Source organism: Trichomycterus rosablanca, chromosome 17 (genome assembly GCF_030014385.1).
Source record: "Trichomycterus rosablanca isolate fTriRos1 chromosome 17, fTriRos1.hap1, whole genome shotgun sequence".
Taxonomy (NCBI): domain Eukaryota; kingdom Metazoa; phylum Chordata; class Actinopteri; order Siluriformes; family Trichomycteridae; genus Trichomycterus; species Trichomycterus rosablanca.
This window is the reverse complement of record NC_086004.1, coordinates 15,966,482-15,992,271: the sequence shown is the minus strand read 5'-3', so window position 1 is coordinate 15,992,271 and position 25,790 is coordinate 15,966,482. Positions and strand designations below refer to the sequence as shown.

The window sequence follows — 25,790 nt, the reverse complement described above, 5'->3', positions numbered from 1 at the left end:
GATTTCCAAACTTACTAGAAATATCATACCCAGTTCTTTTAAATGTGCATGTATACTGTAAATCCCCTGAAAAAACTCATCCTGATTTGTGCTGCCTAAGTATAAACAATTCTCAAACCTTTATTTTGTCTTCAAGATTCTAGAAAGGAATTTCTCAACAATTATTCTCTTATCTGCAGTAACAATATTTTCATTTAGGATTTAGACCCAATCACATTACTGAAAATGCAGTATTTAGGGTACTTAACTCTTAGCTTCCGATGATGCCAGAGAGACACAAGGCTGTGCTTAGCTGCTGCTGTCTAAGGCAGACTGCCCTAGCACAGTGCAGCATCACAAAGGGGGAGGGGTTGTAGTGTGATAAAGTGACAGTGGCTGGGTGTCTGCATTATTTATTTTCTTCGCATGGTCTATTGTAAAAATTGACATTATTAATAATGGACAGTAGCTAATGCAGTGCTAGGGCAGTGGTAGCTCGGTGGTTAAGGTACTGGACTAGTAATCAGAAGGTTGCCGGTTCAAGCCCCACCACCACCAAGTTGCCACTGTTGGGTCCCTGAGCAAGACCCTTAACCCTCAATTGCTCAAATTCATGTTCAGTCGTAATTGCAAGTCGCTTTGGATAAAAGCGTCTACTAAATGCTGAAAATGTAAATGCTTCAAATAGAAGAATATAATGTAGCATATTATGCATATGCATATCAGTTCTCTGAGGGGGCGGGGGACTGGGGGGCCAGCAATTGTACAAGGGTTGCTGTGGCCACCCCTGGTGGGGTGAAATCTTAGATACTATTTCATGCTCAAAAATTTGTGTAATTTCACATGTTATACAAATTAGCTTAAATCTTAGTAGGCGGAGCTATATGGTTCTTGAAGTTTTTGTTTGTTTGTTTTTGTGGCATGGGACAAGTAATTAGGGGAAAAATTTTGTTTTTACCTTATTTGGGATAGGACACATGAAACTCGAGGTTTGACGCTAATGCCAAGTTCACTTTACATGACTTTCCAAGTCGTCAGGTCGCTGTACAGTTCACTCTACACAACTGGATCTCTTGTAATTGGGAGTCTTTCAAGTCGGTGTGGCTTTCACACTACACGGACTGATCGGCAATAGGGGGTTTCACACTACACGATCTATCACCAACTGGAATCGTAGGTGTGCTTCTCTGGTCTCCCAAACTAAGTTTTGTCACAAAACACATGCGAGAAGTGACGAGGGGTTTAATGATACCACGTCCAAAAATGCACGTCAACAAGTAGCGAGCGGTCAAAGTTTGTGCACTGGTGTGCAGCGTAAAATCAAGGAGAGTTAGTGAGTTGGAGGTTAATAAATATTTTTTTTGCAATGCAACGTTGGTGTTATGTTTTGTAGAGAACGATAAGGTTAGAAATACTGTAAAACTTGTGTGTGTGCCGATGTATTCTGATATAAACTATATTACACCACTGTCCCACCTTTTTACAACTCCTCCCCTGCGTTTCCCCTCACACTGCGTCTCATTGGCTGTTCGACATAGCACTCATTGCCAGTTGGGCAACTCATATCCAGATATTTGACATGCTAGATATATTTCTTCAGTCGCCAACGCTCAGTGAGCACTTGGCAAGCCACTCAGATTGAGTTGTTGAGGAGTTCACACATAGCAATTGAGAGCCAAGTTGCTCCTGAGCCGGAAAATCTAGTGCCGACCAGTCGGCGAGCGAAAATCAGGGCAAAAATCATGTAGTGTGAACTAGTCATAAGATATAGTACCAACATCAGGCCAATAGGGTTGAGCTCGAGCGCCCACCTGTCGAGCAAGTCTCATCTCTGTATGACTTAAAGTTTGGTCTGTGCAATTTGTTTGATCAGAGAAAAAGAATAGTAATAAAAAGAGAAAAACAACAAAAACAATAGGGTTCGGTGTTTGGACCCCTAGAAATTGGCAATCTTTCCAATGTCGTTACTCCAGTCCAGCTGGTGGCAGTAAAGCACAATGACGGTTTGCCAACCGCCCGCCATTAACTTACAGAAAAAACAACAGCAACTGTGTAATTTAAGTGACTGTCTTTCTTGTTGGCTTTACTTAGCACAAAACCAATGTAAGTTCATTTCTTCTTTTATGGTGCCTAAATAACGAGTGTACACGCCCATGTATATGCCATTTAGTAATTTGTGAATGTTACTGGTCTCGATTAAACATCGACTTTAGTTCGTGGTGCATCCGTTTGGTAACTAGCTCGGTAGCGAGTCATTTTTTGTTATTTCAAATTGTAATTAGCATCTTATTAGCAAACAAATACAGTAAATGCAGACTGTTTCGAAATATAGAACATACTCATAGACTTGTCATAATTATGAAATCTTATCTTACAAATGTTGTTTGGCATCCTAATAGTCATATCCGCCGTCGTGCCATTGGCACTGCAAAAAGCATGGTCGAGCTCTGTGCACTGAAAGGTTTAGTGTAAACGGTCCGTGTACCTTTGGTAATTCGTTTTTCACTTTAAATCCCAAAGTTGAAAAACAAGAAAACGGGTCATTTTTTGTTTTTCGTTTCAAAAACCAATACTGAAAAACGGGAAAACGGGGCGTTATTCGTGTTTCGTTTTAAGATCAAAAATCAAATAACAAATAAGCAGAAATTGAAAAACGGGTCGTATTTTAATTTTCCAAAATCAACATTTTTCATCAGTTCAATCAGAAATAAAAGAGCGAGCGCGTGCACGTGCTGAGGTGCGTGTACACGCTTCATATAAAGTGTAAATCAGGTACAAGTGTTGAGAAGACGGAGCAAAAAGTCATAATAACGTTACACCGCGTCCCCTGTTCTATTACCGTAATACAGGCTTATTTGTTATTTGATTTTCGTACATGTCACGGTGAAGCTATACAACATCTAATGCTTCTTTTTAATCAGTGTTCTGCCTATTATTTACCACATAACTTTTTGAAATATATTTGATTGTTGTTGCTCCTTGTTCACTGCAGAGTTAGTTCGTGCAATTTTATAAATTTTTGGATGTTTATTGGCCGAGAACAAGAAATATTGAATCGCCTCGGTTAAGGATTCGAATCTTCGTACTGAATCAGGAATCACGAGTCCGAGATCTGAATGAACCCGGATCCTATAGGTCCTCTGATCGGCCCTGGCTGTGAGTGCACGGAAGATAAGTGAGATCTGGAGGCATTTTCATGCAGTAAATCAATCGCAATCAAGATGGCAGTACAAGTGACTCAAGTGAACCGAATCACATTACTGAGTGACTCAGACTAACCCGAGTCCATAAAATGAACCGAATTTACCACCACTATGTGACATGTACGATTAGTTATGCCTGTATTACAGAACTGAGTCCTATACGGTAATAATAATAATAACGTAAAAAATAATGCAGCATTCTTTTTCTTAGAATAGCCCCCTATTTTTTTTTAGGATAAATAGTTCTTGTGTGAATAACAAAGGCAGGAAAAAGTACAGCAGACACAAAAGTCAGAACAGGGGACGCGGTGTAACGTTATTGTAACTTTTTGCTCCGTCTTCTCAGCACTTGTACCTGATTTACACTTTATATGAAGCGTGTACCTCAGCACGTGCACGCGCTCGCTCTTTTATTTCTGGTTGAACTGATAAAAAATGTTGATTTTGGAAAATTAAAATACGACCCATTTTTCAATTTCTGCTTATTTGTTATTTGATTTTTGATCTTAAAACGAAACACGAATAACGCCCCGTTTCCCCGTTTTTCATTATTGGTTTTTGAAACGAAAAACAAAAAACGACCCGTTTTCTTGTTTTTCAACTTTGGGATTTAAAGTGAAAAACGAATTACCAAAGGTACACGGACCGTAAACCCTGAAACCCTGTTTTACTGTACTCCGTTGGGAAGCTCTAAAGGGGCAAAGCTGCTCGCGCTTTTATTACAGATATTACAGAATGAGTAGGTTTTTATATCTTAACGGTCCGTGTACCTTTGGTAATTCGTTTTTCACTTTAAATCCCAAAGTTGAAAAACAAGAAAACGGGTCGTTTTTCGTTTCAAAAACCAATATTGAAAAACGTGAAAACGAGGCGTTATTCGTTTTAAGATCAAAAATCAAATAACAAATAAGCAGAAATTGAAAAATGGGTCGTATTTAAATTTTCCAAAATCAAAATTTTTTATCAGTTCAACCAGAAATAAAAGTGCGAGCGCGTGCACGCGCTGACGTGCGTATACACGCTTCATATAAACTGTAAATCAGGTTCAAGTGTTGAGAAGACGGAGCAAAAAGTCATAATAACGTTACGCCGCGTCCCCTGTTCTGACTTTTGTGTCTGCCGTACTTTTTCCTGCCGTTGTAATTCACACAAGAACTATTTATCCTTAAAAAAAAAACAGGTAAGAAAAAAGAATGCTGCATTATTTTTTACATTATTATTATTATTACCGTATAGGACTCAATTCTGTAATACAGGCATAACTAATCGTACATGTCACATAGTGGTGGTAAATTCGAATATATTTCAAAAAGTTATTTGGTAAATAATAAACAGAACACAATTTTTGCCCTGATTTTCGCTCGGCGACTGGTCGGAGCTAGATTTGCCGGCTCGGGAGCAACTCGGCGTTTGCTCGGCGATCAAAACTCGGCTCTCAATCGCTATGTGTGAACTACTCAACAACTCGATCCGACCGGCTCACCGAGCGCGCGTCTGGCAGTGAGTGCTGTGTCGAACAGCCAATGAGAACGCAAGATACGGTGTGAGGGGAAATGCAGGAGAGGAGTGTAAACAGGCGGGACAGGGGCATAATATAGTGTATATCATAATACACAGGTGTTACACACAAGTTTTACAGTATTTCTGACTTGATCGTTCTCTACAAAACATAACACCAACACTGCATTGCAAAAATATTTATTAACCTCCAACTCACTATAGAACAATCCATGCTGTTCGTGTTGCCAAATCCACTCAGATTCATTTATTTTTCCTCCTTGATTTTACGCTGCACATCAGCGCACAAACACTTTGATCGCTCGCTACTTGTTGATGTGCATTTTTGGACGTGGTATCATTAAACCCCTCGTCACTTCTCACATGTGTTTTTGTAAAAAAAAATAAAAAAAAAACGTAGTTTGGGAGACCAGAGAAGCTCGCCTGTGATTCCAGTTGGTGATAGATCGTGTAGTGTGAAACCCCCTTATTCCCGATTAGTCGTGTAGTGTGAAATACACACTGACTGAAAGACTCCCGAGTGCAAAAGATTCAGTCGTGTAGTGTGAACTGTACAGCGACCCGACGACTTGGAAAGTCATGTAGTGTGAACTTGGCATTATATGAAGCATGTATACGCACCTCAGCGCGTGCATGCGCTCGCACTTTTATTTCTGGTTGAACTGATAAAAAATGGTGATTTTGGAAAATTAAAATACGACCCGTTTTTCAATTTCTGCTTATTTGTTATTTGATTTTTGATCTTTAAACGAAAAACGAATAACGCCCCGATTTCCCGTTTTTCAATATTGGTTTTTGAAACGAAAAACAAAAAACGACCCGTTTTCTTGTTTTTCAACTTTGGGATTTGAGATGAAAAACAAATTACCAAAGGTACACGGACCCTTAACGTAGCTTACCGAGTTTTGCTGCTCAGAAATGTAAAAAATAAAAACCCTATGTTATATATACATATACATATACATACATATACAGGGGTTGGACAAAATAACTGAAACACCTGTCATTTTAGTGTGGGAGGTTTCATGGCTAAATTGGACCAGTCTGGTGGCCAATCTTCATTAATTGCACATTGCACCAGTAAGAGCAGAGTGTGAAGGTTCAATTAGCAGGGTAAGAGCACAGTTTTGCTCAAAATATTGCAATGCACACAACATTATGGGTGACATACCAGAGTTCAAAAGAGGACAAATTGTTGGTGCACGTCTTGCTGGCGCATCTGTGACCAAGACAGCAAGTCTTTGTGATGTATCAAGAGCCACGGTATCCAGGGTAATGTCAGCATACCACCAAGAAGGACATTGTTGCTCTCCACAAAGATGGCCTGGGCTATAAGAAGATTGCTAACACCCTGAAACTGAGCTACAGCATGGTGGCCAAGGTCATACAGCGGTTTTCCAGGACAGGTTCCACTCGGAACAGGCTTCGCCAGGGTCGACCAAAGAAGTTGAGTCCACGTGTTCGGCGTCATATCCAGAGGTTGGCTTTAAAAAATACACGAGTGCTGCCAGCATTGCTGCAGAGGTTGAAGACGTGGGAGGTCAGCCTGTCAGTGCTCAGACCATACGCCGCACACTGCATCAACTCGGTCTGCATGGTCGTCATCCCAGAAGGAAGCTGACGCACAAGAAAGCCCGCAAACAGTTTGCTGAAGACAAGCAGTCCAAGAACATGGATTACTGGAATGCCCTGTGGTCTGACGAGACCAAGATAAACTTGTTTGGCTCAGATGGTGTCCAGCATGTGTGGCGGCGCCCTGGTGAGAAGTACCAAGACAACTGTATCTTGCCTACAGTCAAGCATGGTGGTGGTAGCATCATGGTCTTGGGCTGCATGAGTGTTGCTGGCACTGGGGAGCTGCAGTTCATTGAGGGAAACATGAATTCCAACATGTACTGTGACATTCTGAAACAGAGCATGATCCCCTCCCTTCGAAAACTTTTCCAACAGGATAACGACCCCAAACACAACCTTTAAGATGACAACTGCCTTGCTGAGGAAGCTGAAGGTAAAGGTGATGGACTAAACCCAATTGAGCACCTGTGGCGCATCCTCAAGTGGAAGGTGGAAGAGTTCAAGGTGTCTAACATCCACCAGCTCCGTGATGTCATCATGGAGGAGTGGAAGAGGATTCCAGTAGCACCCTGTGCAGCTCTGGTGAATTCCATGCCCAGGAGGGTTAAGGCAGTGCTGGATAATAATGGTGGTCACACAAAATATTGACACTTTGGGCACAATTTGGACATGTTCACTGTGGGGTGTACTCACTTATGTTGCCAGCCATTTAGACATTAATGGCTGTGTGTTGAGTTCTTTTCAGAAGACAGTAAATCTACACTGATATACAAGTTGTACACTGACTACTCTAAGTTATATCCAAGTTTTATTTCTATAGTGTTGTCCCATGAAAAGATATAATAAAATATTTGCAGAAATGTGAGGGGTGTACTCACTTTTGTGATACACTGTATATACACAGTGCTTAGCATAAATGAGTACACCCCAACAGATATGTCAGAAAACCTTTAGTTTCCTTTCAGAATTAACATTTACACAATAACACAAATGTGGGCCATTGATTGCAAACAAGATTTGTTAAATTGCACACACACAAAAGTAATTTTCCTAACAAATTCATTCAAGACCATGTTGCAAAAATGAGTACACCCCAATAAAAGCTCAAGTTTAGACTACAAAATTCTAATTAACAAGAATTCAGCCACAGGTTAGTCTAATTATTCATTAAACAGGTGTCCAGCAGACAGTTGACTATAAAAGGGCATTACTGGTACTTAAAAAAGAAAATCCCTTCCTATTTCATGCTGTCAGCAATGGCACCACATGGCAGAGAAATGTCACAAGACCTGAGAAAGAAAATAATTTATTTACACAAGAAAGGTGAAGGCTACAAGAAGATCGGCAAAGCTTTACTTATCAGTCAGAATACTGTAGCAAAAGTGATACAAAAATGTAAAAAAGATGGAACTGCAGCCATCTCACAGAGACGTCCAGACCGTCCACAGAAGTTAACACTAGGCAGGAGCTTCTTTTGATGAGAAGGGTTGAAAAAAATTGGCATGCAAGTTCACTGCAGTTAGCTAAAGAAGTAGAAAGCCAAACTGTGGATGAATGGAATGCATGGGTATTTTCCAAGAAGGAAGCCTATCCTGAAGCCCATGCACAAAGAAGCCCACTTAGAATTTGCCAGGGACCATGCTGAAAAAGATGGGACTATACTCTGGAGTGTTGAGACCAAAATAAATGTTTTTGGAACTGATGGCTTCCAAACTGTATGGCGTCGCAAAGGTGGGGAGTACAAAGAAAAATGCATGGTGCCTACAGTGAAACATGGTGGTGGCAGTGTCCTTATGTGGAGCTGCATTTCATCGATGGTATCATGAATTCACAGATGTACTGCTCTATATTGAAAGAGAAGATGCTACCATCACTCCGTGCCCTTGGTTGTCGTTCCCTTTTTCAACATGACAATAATCCAAAACACACATCTAAGGCCACTGTTGCATTTCTGAAGAAGAACAGGGTGAAAATGATTCAGTGGCCAAGTATGTCTCCTGATCTGAACCCAATCGAACACCTATGGGGAATTCTGAAGAGACAGGTTGAGCATCACACTCCATCCAGCATTCAGGCTCTAAAAGAGGTCGTTCTTGAAGAATGGAAAAAGATAGACGTTGCTATATGTCGCCAACTTGTTCATTCCATGCTTAGAAGACTTAATGCTGTTCTTAAAAATCATGGAGGTCATACAAAATACTAGATGTAGTACTTTTTGATGTGGGGTGTATTCATTTTTGCATCAACTAATTTGAGTAAAACTGAAAATTTTTTAATCTAAGTTATATTAGATATAGATAGATAGATAGATAGATAGATAGATAGATAGATAGATAGATAGATAGATAGATAGATAGATACTTTATTAATCCCGAAGGAAATTGAGGCCTCAGTAGCAAGTTACATAAATCAAAGTCAAGTAAGTAATAGTACACACTACTGAGATTTACATTATACAAAAAAGTATCTGTATAACCACAACACACAACAAAACAGGACCTGAGGGTACATATGGTACATGTGATACATATGAAGGTGTTATTTCAGTTAACACTGCAAGGCTAGTATGGATTATAAGTCACAGTTGTAAGATATAAATAATAAAAAGAATTTAAAGTGAATTATAAAGTATAGAGTATAAAGTGAAACCACAGTGCAATATAGGAAATGTAAGAAAAAGTACGAAAATGTGCAGATTTATGTACATAAGGTGCAGATGTGCTGTCAGTGCCTGTGCACATGAGTGCCCACAAATGTGAACACTCACGTGCTCACCCACATTCACATATTATTGTACATGTACAAGTGACACAATTCTGTTACATTCAGTCCTCAGTTCCTCCCCGTCCCCTCTGCGTAGAGTTAAAGAGCCTAATGGCTCTGGGAACAAAGTATTTCCTGAGTCTGTCTGTAGAGCAGCTCTGTGACAGTAGCCTGCCACTAAACACACTTCTCTGTTGCAGAAAAGTTGTGTACAGTGGATGGTTTTGATTGTCCATAATGGAAAGCACTTTGTTCAGAGTCCTTCTCTCTGTTACAGTTACAAGTGAGTCCAGCTCTATTCCGACCACTTTTCCAGCTTTCCTGACCAGTTTATCCAGCCGTGTTGCATCCCTCTTCTTAATGCTGCCTCCCCAGCACACCACACTATAAAAGAGAGTGCTAGCAACCACAGATTGATAAAACATCTGTAGGAGTGTCCTACCTATGCTGAAGGACCCCAGCCTTCTCAGGAAATAAAGCTGTCTTTGTGTGTTTTTGTATATATTGTCCGTGCTTTCAGACCAGTCCAAGGTACTTGTAGGTCCTTACTAACTCCACATTAGACTCCTTAATAGAGACTGGCTGCAAGGGATGCCCAGATCTACGAAAGTCCACCACCATCTCTTTAGTTTTCGATGAATTTAACTGTAGATGGTTCAACTGGCACCAAGCAACAAAGTCATCCACCAGGTTCCTATACTCCTCTTCCTGTCCATCCCGTACACACCCAATAATCACAGTGTCGTCAGAAAACTTTTGCATGTGGCAAGTCTCTGAGTTGTAATGCAAAAGTTTTCTGACGACACTGATTATTGGGTGTGTACGGGATGGACAGGAAGAGGAGTATTATTAACCTTACTTTCATGTTATGGGTTAAACAAATGTTCTCGGTCTTGTCAAAATTTTGGAAATTGTTTTTGTGTTCAGTGAGATATTGATTAAAATCTTACTTTTCAAAGGGGGTGTACTCATTTATGCTGAGCACTGTATATATATTTATATATAGAGAGAGAGCGCAAGAGCAGGCTTTTTTTTCTCAACTTGTCTGGTTGGTATTTTTGCAATGCCTGTTATTCATAATCATTTCACACTCCTTTAACACTTCCCTCTGGTGGTGTCCAAGGCACTGCTGGGGACAGGTATACAGTTTGGGTGGTACTAGGAGTTGCAGTTGCTGCACTAGGCCATCACCTCATTATTGTGCAAGGTTCTGCAAACACAGTAAACCTCAACTTGCACTGTTTCTCTCAGGTCTTATCTGTGTTTTACTGTAGTAAAAGGCTGGAACTCTTCTCTCTAACTTTTTTTTTTTGTTTGAAGCATCTAGGACAGGATTTGTTGGTGGTCATACAAGCTGTCATAAATGCACATCCCTTTTCTCCCTCAAAAATGGTTGCTTGCAAGCGCTTGTCCCTAAGGGTTTAAACGTGCACTAAGGCTTTTAGTGGCGGTAGCGTGACCGATCTTTTTTCCGAGTGCAGATGACGTGACCGCGATTATCCATTAAAATTGTGCCGGTTCTATGTTTTGTATTTAAATTATATGTAATTTTTTTATTAGTTAGGACGGTAATGGATTATATGAAGAATGTTAAGCAACACGAACAATAAATACTAAAGGCCTAAGAACTTTCGCAAACGTTATTGTTAACTCATAGTAACAAAAATACAGTTTAAAAGTCTTAACAATAATGATTTAATTGAGTATAAACTTGACTTTGCCAATACATACAATTGTAAAACCTGATAAATGAAGTTATTTTGCATAATAACAATAAACATTATCTGTATTACAGTACATCTGTATTATTCAAAATTGTATTTTTTATTTATTTATTTACAACAGCTAGAAAATGGCACCCTGGAAAAGACGAACAGCTCTTAAACATGGTCAGCCTTTTAAAAATTCAAACCAAAAACATAATGAAGTGAGCTCTGATTGTGTTGAGGATGCCTTGGAGATGGAGCAAAACTTTGTTCTACTCAGTAAAAGAAACAAAGTACAAGAATCAGGAGAAGAAAAAAATCTGAAACAAACACAATGTTGGAAATTTGCTGACAAGTGGCATCATGAGACCAGTGAAAGGACTGAGTCAAATAACAATTCTGATGATGAAACAAGCTCTGTAGCAATAGCTAAAAACATTGAAGCAAATTTGCACACCAAAGGTGAGTTCATGAAAGGTTGGTATGCTCTACTACAGTAATGGAACATTTCTACACCCAGTATGGTATGGTATTAATTTCTAGTCAACACTGTGTTCTACAGTATGTTTAAAAAGCACTATGTTAAATCATCAAACACGAAGGCATGTAAAATTGAACAAAGAACTGCATCTTCAGCCTTAGAACTGACAAAAAAAACCTTCACTGCTTATTACTTGCTAATTTTCAAAAGCACACCAGTTGCTGTTTAAAAGTGTATTAGGAGTAACTGTATTTAAAGCTAAATCTTGGCTTTTACTTGTGCCCATGTGTTTTTGTGACAACGTAGTTTGGGAGACCAGAGAAACTCATCTGCGATTCCTCCTGGTGATAAATCGTGTAGTGTGTGACCCTCTATTGTCGTTCAATCGTGTAGTGTAAAAACCACAATGACTAAAAAGACTCCCAATTACAAGCTGTGTAGTGTGAACTGTACCTCGATCTGACCACTTTAAAACATTACTTAGTGTGATCGTAACTTCACTTGCTGTTTAGAACTCTTAATATATTACCTAAATAATAAAGTAATACAGTACTGTAGTACTGATCTTGATTTTTAGGTTTTGTCCCTGCATTTTACTGAAAGAACAATTTAATATACTTCCTCAACGTTTTAAATATTTACAGTACTGCTTAAACATCTTAGGCCACAATTTTATTTGTTGTTTTAGCAATGATATAATGACTCTATAAAATCTGTTTCAGTCTCTATTAGAATGCAACCAGAATCAGAAAAAAAAAACTGTTATTTTATAGGTTTATCATTTCATTTAAAATGCCAAAGATCACTGAATTTGGAAGACATAAAATTCTAATCAGCAAACAAACTAGATACTCAAGATATGGTATTCAAGCTGTTGTAAAGAAATTTGAAGAATCACGAGAGGTAAAGGACAAAAAAGGACTGGAAGGCCAAATAAACCTCAATATCTGATGAAGTTTTTCTGACCTGGTCAGCATCTGGCGGCTTCACTGAGATGCCAAATTGACCCTTCTACAGTGCAAAAAAGCTTGAAAAAAGCAAAAAATTTTGTTTTTGGTAGGGTAGCAGCCAAGAAACCATCTATACAGAATGGGAACAGGGTGGAAAGGCTAAGATAAGTTAAAGCTCACAAAGATTGGTATAAAGATCAGTGGGAAAGAGTATAATGGAGTGACGAAGCAAAGTTTGACATTTTGGGGTCCAGTAGTTGACAACATGTAAAAAGAAAAGGTTGAAGATGGAAGAATGAGTGCTTGACAAGGAAGAATCAGTCTGTTCTGGTTTGGTGCATTTCTGTCAGTGGTATTGGCAATATTGTCTAAATTGATAGGATCATGAATGCTGTGAAGTGCCTTGCGTTTTGGAAAGTACCCGTTTTATTTTTTAGCGTGATAATGATACAAAGCACACTGCTAATTCATTGAAATCATATTCGGAGAGACTGACAGTCATGGACTGGCCTATACAGAGACCAGACCTGAACATTGTAGATGTATTTTGGGATCATATGGACAGAGTAATAAATTAGACAGCTTGTCTTCTGTTTTGTAGGGCTGCAACTAACGATTATTTTAGTAGTCGACTAATCTGACGATTATTTATGTCATAACCTCCATCTCTGCCTTAACATAAAACCCTGTTATGTTATTTAAGTTCCAATATCAAATTAAAATAATGACACATGAAACATGAATATGAAACTTAAGCTTGATAGTTTAATTAAATATATTTGAAACATTAATACACAATCACAATAAAAAAAATTCAATGAAATAAGAAAGCTTTGGACAGCATTAGAAACTAGGGTTGGGCGGTATGACGATATTACCGTATACCGCGGTATTTAAAAATGGTGACGGTATTCAAAAATGGTGACGGTATTTTTTAAATGTGAAGCGGCAAATTTCTGCTTCAGGTTTACCTTGAAAACAGACTTTAGGACATGCGCGCATCCACAGTGAGGGAGGGGTGGGAGGGGGTAGGCGGTTGGAGCTGGCTGATTGGCTGTGGGGTGCTCACTGGTCATAACACAGAGAGACGAGTGAAGAGCCACACTGGCTAGCGTTAGCTGTGAGCTAACAAGCTGAAACTGAAAAACGGCTCGTCTTTTAATTTTTCAAAATCAACATTTTTTTATCAGTTCAACCTGAAATGAACACAAGCGCGTGCATGCGTGGACATGTACTTATTTACTAAATATATCTTCAGTGTAAATCGAGCACAAGTGTTGAGAAAAAGGAGCAAACAGTAATAATAACGTTACGGCTAATCCGCTGTTCTGACTCTTGTCTGCCATAGATTTTCCTGCCTATGTAAGAACTATTTTTTCCTAAATAAAAGCGCTATATTAAGAAAAAAGAATGTCTCACCTGTCGTGTAATGTGAATTATAAAATATATTGTCTGGCCCTTTATGAAAGTTAAGCGCACTATAGGGCGTAGGGAGCGAGTGTGTAGGGAATAGATCGGATTTGTACCGTTTCCGTGCTCGTGTTTTGCACTGAGCTTGTGTGACATGTAAAGTCGTTAACCACTCAAATGTTTGGACTTTGAATTATTTTAACATTATTTTACATCATCGTCATCGCAGCATGAACATTTACATTCATATTTTTTGTTACGGTATAGAACTTCATTCTGGATTACAGGCATAACTAATTGTACACGTTCATACACTTAAGAAATATCTGTAACTATAAACTAAGCAGTTAACTTTTGAAATATATTGAAGTGTGTAGCCTGCTATTATTCTGTTTTGTGTGGGCAGAGAGAGATTACAATGCCAAAATGTTGTGTTAATGTTTGTGTTAAAGTGTAATTGATACACATGCATTTATACTTATGCGTATTTATTATAGATCAGACAAGATAAGCAATGTTTGACGTTCAGATTGTTAAATCTTTTTATAATAAAACATTGAAATATTGTAATTACACTCAGGTGTGTACACTGTAAAGTTTGTTAGCGAACTCTTAGATAGTTTTCCGACAAGTACTCTAGCATTAACAAACATTAACTACGTTGGTTAAAGCACAAAGCGGTGTAAAAACTTACCGTAATAACGCTGCTCATCACAGCTGCAAGGCGTTTCACCGGAGTGCTGGCGTGAAACCATAACTCTACTCTGTAGTGTCTGCGTCCAGCTCGTTTCTTTGGGTTATTTTGGCTGAAATACTTTAGAAAGTTTCAGTCTCTCTATCTTTGCCTCTGTCTTCATAAACTCCCCGCTGCGCCATGGAAGCGATGCTGCGCCCCCTGCAGTTCCTTTAGTGCATTGCATCAATAACGACTAGTCGACAATGAAATTCCACATCGACAAATTTTTATAGTCGACGTTATCGACTACGTCGGCTAATCGTTGCAGCCCTACTATTTTGGTCTTCAAACTTTTTATGGCTTGTTTATTTTGTTTGGAGAGAGAAATTGTTACATCTAAAGATTTTTTTTCCAGTTCCTACATTATATGTTATATGGATCTTTTGTTGTTAATGACTGATCCAAGTAGGCAAACGATGTCCACCACTTTAACATCTTTTCCTTCTTATTCGTCTTTCCTGTCGTCATGACTTTTGTCTTTACACTGACTAGTTCTATTTTCTATTTTCCGTTTTCTTTGTCCATTTTTTGTCATGACTGTGGCTTGTTGATTAGAGAAGAGATTTCTTATTGGAATGATAGTGTCTATTTTAGTATACTGATCCCAAGGATGATGTTGTGTAGATGCTTCATTTCCATCTTTGCAAATTCCAACTTTCCATGATACATCGAAAATTCCAAGTTCTCATTGTAATTTTGTTTTTGCATTTTGAATTCTTTTTTGCATGTCAATCCCAGTACAGCTTTTGTGTAGGACACTTAGATGCTCAGAAATCCTCGACTTTCTGAGGGTCTATCTACTGGCACATTTAGTTTTTCTTAGCATTTTTTTGGATAACGTAGAGAAGTACTTTGCCTTAAATAGCCATTGGTTTATGTCACAGGCTTGCTGTTTAGATTAGATTAGATTCAACTTTGTCATTACACGTGTACAAGTACAAGGCAACGAAATGCAGTTTAGCATCTAACCAGAAGGGCAATAGGCAGAAAGTGCAGGATATACAGTATTTATGATATACAGTGGGGCCAAAAAGTTTTTAGTCAGCCACTGATTGTGCAGGTTCTCCTACTTAGAAAGATGAGAGGTCTGTGATTTTCATCATAGGTACACTTCAACTATGAGAGACAAAATGAGAAAAAAAAATCCAGGAAATCACATTGTAGGATTTTTAAAGAATTTATTTGTAAATTATGGTGGAAAATAAGTATTTGGTCAATAACAAAAGTTCAACTCAATACTTTGTAACATAACCTTTGTTGGCAATGTCAGAGGTCAAACGTTTCCTGTAAGTCTTCACCAGGTTTGCACACACTGTGTAGCTGGTATTTTGGCCCATTCCTCCATGCAGATCTCCTCTAGAGCAGTGATGTTTTGGGGCTGTCGCTGGGCAACACGGACTCCACAAATTTTCTATGAGGTTGAGGTCTGGAGACTGGCTAGGCCACTCCAGGACCTTGAAATGCTTTTTACGGAGCCATTCCTTCGTTGCCTGAGCGATGTGTTTGGGATCATTGTCATGCTGGAAGACCCAGCCACGTTCCATCTTCAATGCTCTCACTGATGGAAGGAGGTTTTGGCTTAAAATCTCACGATACATGGCCCCGTTCATTCTTCCTTTAACACGGATCAGTCGTCCTGTCTTCTTTGCAGAAAAACAGCCCCAAAGCATGATGTTTCCACCCCCATGCTTCACAGTAGGTATGGTGTGCAACTCAGCATTCTTCTTCCTCCAAACACGACGAGTTGAGTTTTTACCAAAAAGTTCCATTTTGGTTTCATCTGACCACATGATATTCTCCCAATCCTCTTCTGGATCATCCATATGCTCTCTGGCAAACTTCAGATGGGCCTGGACATGTACTGGCTTAAGCAGGGGGACACGCCTGGCACTGCAGGATTTGAGTCCCTCTCGGCGTAGTGTGTTACTGATGGTCCCTTTGTTACTTTAGTCCCAGCTCTCTGCAGGTCATTCATCAGGTCCCTCCGTGTAGTTCTGGGATTTTTGCTCTCCGTTCTCATGATCATTTTGACCCCACGGGATCGAGGGAGATTATCAATGGTCTTGTATGTCTTCCATTTTCTTACAATTGCTCCCACAGTTGATTTATTCACACCAACCTGCTTGCCTATTGTAGATTCACTCTTCCCAGCCTGGTGCATGTCTACAATTTTCTTCCTGGTGTCCTTCGACAGCTCTTTGGTCTTGGCCATGGTTGACTGTTTGAGGCTGTGGACAGGTGTCTTTTATACAGATAACGAGGTCAAACAGGTGCCATTAATACAGGTAACGAGTGGAGGACAGAAGAGCTTCTTAAAGAAGAAGTTACAGGTCTGTGAGAGCCAGAAATCTTGCTTGTTTGTTATTGACCAAATACTTATTTTCCACCATAATTTACAAATAAATTCTTTAAAAATCCTACAATGTGATTTCCTGGATTTTTTTTTCTCATTTTTTTTCTCTCATAGTTGAAGTGTACCTATGATGAAAATTACAGACCTCTCTCATCTTTCTAAGTAGGAGAACTTGCACAATCAGTGGCTGACTAAATACTTTTTGGCCCCACTGTACCTTATTTACAGTGGGTAAATAGCAGTGGTATGAACAGGATCTATAAACTATACTATAAACAAGATATGTAGCTAAAAACAATATACATATTAAGGTGCAGATTAATATTAAGGTGCTATGCAGGTTAAAGTGATTAAGGTGCTATGGACACGATCAAGGAATGAGTATGTAAAAACATAATAAACAGATGTATACAGTATATATGGGATTTATGTACAAATGATGTATGTACCGATGAAATGCTAAGCGGAAAAAGGATAAAAATGTTTGTAGTGCAACCTTGCCAGGAGGAGAGATGGGGGGGGGGGGGGGGGGGGTGTTAACGGGGGACAGAGTTCAATATTGAGACAGCTCTGGGGAAAAAGCTGTTCCTCAATCTAGTAGTCCTTGAAGCGCCTGCCAGAGGGCAGAAGGGCAAATAGTCTGTGTGCAGGGTGGAAGGAGTCCTTAAGAATGCTGCATGCTCGACGCAGACAGCGTTTCCTCTGGACGTCCTCAATGGGTGGAAGTGGAGTCCCTGTGATGCACTGGGCAGTTTTCACCACTCGTTGCAGTGCCTTGCGGTTCGCAACAGTGCAGTTCCCATACCAGACTGTGATACTGCTGGTCAGGATACTTTCTATTGCACAGTGGTAAAAGTTCACCAGGATGGCCGAAGACAGGTGGTGTTTCCTGAGTGTCCTCAGGAAGAAGAGGCGCTGGTGAGTAGAAAAATCAATTTTTCGATTCGAATCGATCTTTATTTGAACGATCCGATATCGATTCATATAAACGCGAGATCGATCTTTTAAATACGCCCCTTTTTACGGTGCACACGGAAATCTATTACTGTGGTTACCCCCTTTAATTTCGCGTGACCAGCCACTGTTTTTTCATGCAACGAGATCTGACCTGCACATCAGTTTAGCATGGCAGAAGCTCAAGTTATGACCACTACACAACTTTTTGCACTGATTTTCGCTCGGCGACGGGTCGGTGCTGGATTCGGGAGGAACTTGCTCTGCGATCAAAACTCGGCTCTCAATCAATGTGAGAAACAGCGAGGGGAAACACAGGGGAGAGGTTGGAAACAGGTGGTACAGGGGGATAATATAGTTTCTATCAGAATACATCAGCACACGCGAGATCGTTCTCTACAAAACAAAATCTTTATTAACCTCCAACTCACTACAGAACGATCCATGCTGCTCGTGTTGCCAAATCCACTCAGATTCATTTATTTCATCAGTGCACAAACTTTGATCTCTCGCTACTTGTTGATGTGCATGTTTGGACATGGTATCATTAAACCTTTCATCACTTCTCACGTGTGTTTTCGTGACAAAACGTAGTTTTGGAGACCAGAGAAGCTCGCCTGTGATTCCCCCTGGTGATAGATGGTGTAGTGTAAAACCCCCCATCGCTGATCAGTCGTGTAGTGTGAACATTACAGTGACCAGGTGTTAATCAGAGTGTCGTGTAGTGTAAACTTGGCATAAGCTGTTCAACAGCCAGGTGTATGTTTACATTACATTTACAATGTTGTAGCGTGTCAGACATATAAAATAATAATAAAAAATGAGTGTTACTGTTTTCTGTTTTGGATTAATTATTTATGTAAACAAAATACACAAATATTTTTAATAATGAGTGTTCTTTGTACAATTATCACATTCGTTCTCTGAACATCTGTACATATTTAAACAAAACCTGTTAATGTAACTCAAATATGCCTAAATGTGTTGAATCGAAATTGAATCGAAGATCGAATCGAATCGGGACCTTGTGAATCGGAATCGAATCGATCCAGGAAATTAGTGGCGATACCCAGTCCTACTGGTGAGCCTTCTTGGCCAAGCTGGAGGTGTTGGTGGTCCAGGACAGGTCCTCCGAGATGTGGGTCCCCAAAAACTTGAAGCTGGAGACACGTTCAACAGCTATTCCGTCGATGTGGATGGGGTCATGCGTGCCTCCTCGTTCCCTCCTGAAGTCCATGATGAGCTCTTTAGTTTTGTTGTTGTTGAGGAGCAGATTGTTGTCCTCACACCATGTGGCCAGATGCTGTACCTCCTCCCTGTAGGCTGTCTCATCGTTGTTACTGATGAGTCCAATCACCGTGGTGTCGTCAGCAAACTTAATGATGGAGTTGGATCCATGCACAGGCCTGCAGTCGTGGGTGAAAAGGGAGTAGAGGAATGGGCTCAGCACACAGCCCTGTGGCACGCCTGTATTGAGTGAGATGGTGATGGAGTAGGTGTGGCCTGACCTAACATGCTGAGGTCTGTTGGTAAGAAAGTCCTTAATCCAATGACGAAGGGAGGTGTTAATACCCAGATCTCCAAGTTTAGTGACTAACTTAGAAGGGATTACGGTATTAAATGCTGAGCTGAAGTCAACAAACAGCATTCGTGCGTATGTGTTGCTATTGTCCAGATGTGTGAGCACAGAGTGCAGCACCATGGAGACTGTGTCCTCTGTACACCTATTGCTGCGGTATGCAAACTGATGTGGGTCCAGTGTGGGTGGGAGACAGTTCTTCAGGTGTGCCAGGACCAGTCGCTCGAAGCACTTCATAACAATGGGTGTGAGTGCTACAGGGCGGTAATCATTCAGGCACGTCGGGCTGGAGTGTTTCGGCACTGGTACGATGGAGGTGGATTTGAAGCATGTTGGTACAGTTGCCTGGGGGAGGGACAACCTGTCCGTAAAAATTCCAGTCAGCTGCTCCGCACATGTTCTCAGCACTCGCCCAGGAATGCTGTCTGGACCAGCAGCTTTGCGTGCGTTGATCTGGCTCAGTGCGGTATAGACGTCTGTGGAGGCGAAGAGTGAGAGGGGCTGGTGGTCTGCAGAGAGTCTGGTCTGGGTAGCCGCCTCCCTGTGGTCTCTGTCAAAGCGAGCATAAAAGTCATTTAGCTCATTCAGGAAGGAGACATCTGTAGTTACCGGGATGGAGTTGCTGGGCTTGTAGTTGCTGATGACCTGGATGCCCTGCCACATGCGTCGGGGGTCGGAGTTGAAGTGTTCCTTAACCTTTAGCTTGTAGCAGTACTTGGCCTTTTTGATGCCCCTCCTCAGGTTTGCCCTGGATGTGCTGTAGGCCTGTGCATCACCTGTTCTGAAGGCGATGTTGCGGGCTTTCAGCAGAAGACGCACCTCCTTATTCATCCATGGCTTCTGATTTGGGTACGTGGTGATCTGTTTCTGTGTGGTAACACTGTCAGTGGTGGTTTTGCTATAATCCAGCACAGAGGAGGTGTAAGTGTCGATATCCGTGTGAGAGCCACAAGTAGCCTGTGAAGCAAACATACTCCAGTCCGTGTGTTGGAACCTGTCCTGAAGTACAGCGTCTGTCCCCGCTGGCCACACTTTGATGGTTGATGTTGATGGCTTCACATGTTGGATAAGCAGAGAGTACTTAGGAATAAGAAACAAAGAAAGATGGTCTGATTGTCCCAGGTGGGGGAGGGGGGTCGCAGTGTGAGCTCCAGAAATGTTTGTATAAACATGATCCAAAGTTTTGTTTCCTCTTGTATTGCAGGAAACATGCTGTGTTTATGTACATGTTTATGTACTATTTCTAATGACCAAACTACTAATATTGCCTTTTGTTTATTATTTTTAACAGACAACAAATATTATAATAAAATGTAGTTCTTTTTCTTCTCATTATTTAAAAAAAAAATAAAAATAAGAAGTTGATTATGAAATACATTAACAGTCTTTCTTCTCTACATATTTACCATCTCTGCTAAAATGAAACAAAAGGTAAATTCTCTAAACACTCACTGGCTGTCTTTAAGTTCCCCATATTAATCATGGACAGGGTTTTTTTGCATTTATCTGCAAGAGGTTGGAAACATTCCTTTATTGTTTTGGTTTTTGTTATTACCTTGCACAATGCATATTTGTTACCCGCACAAAGATGAAGATTGATTTAGATCAGGTGACTTGGGAGCCCAGCGAATCATTCTAAACTCACTGTTGCTTACAGAATCAGTTTAAAGTTACATGTTTTGTGACATGGAAGATTATTATGATGAAAGTAGTCATTGTAAGCTTGGTAAATTGTGGCCATAAATAGATGGACATGGTCATCAATATTACTTAGGCTCTGTGGCATTCAAACAATACTTGATTGATTTTTGGGATCCAAGATTACATGCCAGGAAAACATTCCCAACACCATTACACCAAAAACATCAGTATACAATTGTTGATACAAGACATATTGGGTCCACATATGGCAAATTCTTACCCCACCAAAAAAAAAATCAGTACTAACTGCACTGATATCCAGTTCCGGTGGATCTGTGCTCACTGTAGCCTCAGGTTCCTGTTTTTGAGTAACAGGACGTGTTTCTGCTGTTATAGCCCTTACACCATAAGATACTGTTTGTTTTGTGTTATGAGAGGGTGGAATGGTGACTCAATGGGTAGCACTGTCACCTCACAGCAAGAAGGTCATGGGTTTGATTCCCAGGTGGTGTGATCCAGGTCCTTTCTGTGGAATTTGCAGGTTCTCCCCATGCCTAAGAAAATAGTTTAGTTAAACGATAGTTTAAGATGTACTGAAAAGACCTGCCAAATTCACTCACATTTGTATTATTTACTCATATTTGTATGTTTTATTTGAAAAGGATTTTATCAATCCTTTGCTAATTGGACAGTTTTATGTTTTTAAACATGGACAGCAACCATTTTGTCACATATTATTTTTAAAATTAACAGATCTATCAGATAAGACGTTTGAAGAGATTATGAGGCTACAAAGCAAGATGGGGACTAAGTATTATAATAAGGTTTCCTCAGCGGGAAAAAAAAAACAGCAGACTGCAGAACATGTGAAACGACTGAGTAAGCACAGGTACTGGGGTTTACAGTAATGCAAATCTAAAACAATAATATGATGTCTCCTCTACCTCCTTATAACATTTTTCTTTTACAGACCTGACGAGATTTCAGCAAAGAATCCAGTCACATTTTTCAGAAGGGTAGCACCCATTAAAAAAACTGTAAGTAATTTTCTACACAGTATATGTAGATATACTTAATCGACTTTACATTTTATGATTTTTCTGTTTTCCAGACTATCAGAGACCCTCGTTTTGATGACTTGTCTGGTGAATTTAAACCCGAAGTGTTTAACCAGACATACAAATTCATAAATGAAATAAAACAAAGAGAAGCAGAGGTTTGTTCAGAACACATACCTATAAAATGTGTCATTAATAATTATAAGAGAAATAACTTTTTTTATTCTGCAAACTGGTGACATGTTCCAAATAAAACTTATTTAGACCCATTATTTGCATGATATGATAACTGGTGTGTTTACCAGTTTTTACCCATGATGGCGCTATTGCGTGGCCGATTTCCTCCGACCTGTTGTGTGTATGTTTTTATTGTTCGCGTTGTTGTATACAATCATTACCCATAATTGGGAAACTGTGCGTTATATTTGTTTCAATTGCTCCCCTTTGTCTCTGGTTTCAATTTGCAATTTTTGAGCTGCTGACTTTGAAGGTGGTAAACTGGTGCTTTGTTTGTGTTTTATCAAAGTTTTCATGTTTGTCAAATTCTGCTTGATTTTGACTCGATTCTGTGTTTAGTTAACATTCCTGTAGATGATGCTACAATTAGAACAGAATATAGAATGCCTTTTTTTGTCATTTAAACATATACAGGTGTTACAGGTATAACAGGTACAATTAAATTCTTTCTTTGCATATCCCAGCTTGTTTGGGTCAGCCATTGTACAGTGCCCCTGGAGCAGAGAAAGTTAACAGCCTTGCTCAAGGGCCCAACAATGGCTGCTAGGCAGAGCTGGGATTCGAACTTTCAACCTTTTAGTTGATAGCCCAAAGCTCTACCCACTAGGCTACCACTGTCCCTCAATTGAATTTGCTTTGGAATTTGTAGGCATTTTTAAACATTTTTAAATGTTGTGCAACGTGTGTGCTTATAATGGTGGACACACTTTGGTTTTGGTCTTTACGTTGTGGCTTAAGTTAATTTACTTAGTTTATAAGACATGTATGGCATTATGTTTGAGTCTTTTAATCTTAAAATGAAAACCTTAAACACAGTATATGTTTAATGATTTGTAATCTGCAGATGTTATTGATTTGGCTAGCCATTTTTAATGTTATTTTATGTTTGCAATTTTAGATAAGGTTGATCCATTTAGGATAATAACCAAACCATTAACTGACCCCCCTCTGTGGTTAAATGGTGGTATGCATTTGAAAAAAAAAATGGAGGCAGACAATAGTAAATAGAAATATAATCCAAGGTTTATGTTTGCTACTATTGATTCTTTAAATAATGGTGTTAAAAATAATAGTAATAACAGGTTAGATTTATATTGTGCTTTTAAGAATTAATGTTTAGCTCTCAAACCATAAAAAGCTTATTAAAATGCCTCTGTCCCAGCTTTATTGTGTATGTTGCAGGTGTAGAATTTTCAATATTTTTATATTTACAAAAGACAATGAAGTTGAGTAGTACAAACATTGAAAATGGGGTTTGTACATTTTACATGTGTCTTTAAAGTAATTATTGACTTTAATTACAGATGGTGAAGAAAAGGCTAAGAAAATCAAAGTCACATTCAAAAAGAGAAGAAATGAAATCTCTTCTTAAGAGAATGGCAAGTTTACATTTGCAAAAATACAGTTTCTTCTTGAAAATCTTATTGTCTGTTTTACCATAAACTACAAGTAATTAGTTTTGCATAGTGTTGTCGTAATTCGGATTATGTATTTTCAGGAAAATCAAGAGCTTGTTCGGAAAAACCAGGAGCAGCAGAGGGAAAAGGAGCTTCGGTTCAAGAGGAAACAAAGAGAACTAGTGGGACATGGGCACAGACCTTTCTATCTTAAGAAATGTAAGTACAAGGATTTTTTTCTTGTAATACTAAACTGTTTGCTTAGTACATTATATGGACAGAAGAATGGAGACACTTTACCAAGTTTTTGTGTATCCTAACCATGGCAATTAATATGGAATTTGTGGCTTTAACAGCATCCAATATTCAGGAAATGTGTTCAGCTCCAGGTTGTTCTGGCAACCACCCTTTGTAAGCAGACTCATCACTGTCATTGACGAGACTGATGACCGTTATCTGCATAATATTATGCATATATACAGTATATATGCTGATAAAATGGACACCAAGGAGGTGGTTTTAATGTTATGGCTGACCATATATACCAGCCAGCCATTACATACATACATACATACATACATACAGTGTATCACAAAAGTGAGTACACCCCTCACATTTCTGCAGATATTTAAGTATATCTTTTCATGGGACAACACTGACAAAATGACACTTTGACACAATGAAAAGTAGTCTGTGTGCAGCTTATATAACAGTGTAAATTTATTCTTCCCTCAAAATAACTCAATATACAGCCATTAATGTCTAAACCACCGGCAACAAAAGTGAGTACACCCCTTAGTGAAAGTTCCTGAAGTGTCAATATTTTGTGTGGCCATCATTATTTCCCAGAACTGCCTTAACTCTCCTGGGAATGGAGTTTACCAGAGCTTCACAGGTTGCCACTGGAATGCTTTTCCACTCCTCCATGACGACATCACGGAGCTGGCGGATATTCGAGACTTTGCGCTCCTCCACCTTCCGCTTGAGGATGCCCCAAAGATGTTCTATTGGGTTTAGGTCTGGAGACATGCTTGGCCAGTCCATCACCTTTACCCTCAGCCTCTTCAATAAAGCAGTGGTCGTCTTAGAGGTGTGTTTGGGGTCATTATCATGCTGGAACACTGCCCTGCGACCCAGTTTCCGGAGGGAGGGGATCATGCTCTGCTTCAGTATTTCACAGTACATATTGGAGTTCATGTGTCCCTCAATGAAATGTAACTCCCCAACACCTGCTGCACTCATGCAGCCCCAGACCATGGCATTCCCACCACCATGCTTGACTGTAGGCATGACACACTTATCTTTGTACTCCTCACCTGATTGCCGCCACACATGCTTGAGACCATCTGAACCAAACAAATTAATCTTGGTCTCATCAGACCATAGGACTTGGTTCCAGTAATCCATGTCCTTTGTTGACATGTCTTCAGCAAACTGTTTGCGGGCTTTCTTGTGTAGAGATTTCAGAAGAGGCTTCCTTCTGGGGTGACAGCCATGCAGACTAATTTGATGTAGTGTGCGGCGTATGGTCTGAGCACTGACAGGCTGACCCCCCACCTTTTCAATCTCTGCAGCAATGCTGACAGCACTCCTGCGCCTATCTTTCAAAGACAGCAGTTGGATGTGACGCTGAGCACGTGCGCTCAGCTTCTTTGGACGACCAACGCAAGGTCTGTTCTGAGTGGACCCTGCTCTTTAAAAACGCTGGATGATCTTGGCCACTGTGCTGCAGCTCAGTTTCAGGGTGTTGGCAATCTTCTTGTAGCCTTGGCCATCTTCATGTAGCGCAACAGTTCGTCTTTTAGGATCCTCAGAGAGTTCTTTGCCATGAGGTGCCATGTTGGAACTTTCAGTGACCAGTATGAGAGAGTGTGAGAGCTGTACTACTAAATTGAACACACCTGCTCCTTATGCACACCTGAGACCTAGTAACACTAACAAATCACATGACATTTTGGAGGGAAAATGACAAGCAGTGCTCAATTTGGACATTTAGGGGTGTAGTCTCTTAGGGGTGTACTCACTTTTGTTGCCGCTGGTTTAGACATTAATGGCTGTATATTGAGTTATTTTGAGGGAAGAATAAATTTACACTGTTATATAAGCTGCACACAGACTACTTTTCATTGTGTCAGTGTCATTTTGTCAGTGTTGTCCCATGAAAAGATATACTTAAATATCTGCAGAAATGTGAGGGGTGTACTCACTTTTGTGATACACTGTACATACATACATACATACATACATACA

At 39.9% G+C, this 25,790-nt stretch overlaps 1 protein-coding gene across 2 annotated transcripts in view; it reads left to right on the top strand.

The window, feature by feature from the left end:
- The first annotated feature begins 2,003 nt into the window (after nt 1-2,003).
- Nucleotides 2,004-25,790, top strand: part of rrp36 (ribosomal RNA processing 36) — a 52,363-nt gene continuing 28,576 nt past the window's right edge. For both annotated transcript variants that reach the window (XM_063012785.1, XM_063012787.1), the window contains exons 1-7: nt 2,004-2,082; nt 10,884-11,206; nt 21,602-21,737; nt 21,819-21,885; nt 21,960-22,064; nt 23,448-23,522; nt 23,642-23,759. In XM_063012785.1, the coding sequence (XP_062868855.1) occupies nt 10,891-11,206; nt 21,602-21,737; nt 21,819-21,885; nt 21,960-22,064; nt 23,448-23,522; nt 23,642-23,759 (817 nt within the window). In that variant the 5' untranslated portion in view covers nt 2,004-2,082; nt 10,884-10,890. The remainder of the gene's footprint in view (nt 2,083-10,883; nt 11,207-21,601; nt 21,738-21,818; nt 21,886-21,959; nt 22,065-23,447; nt 23,523-23,641; nt 23,760-25,790) is intronic.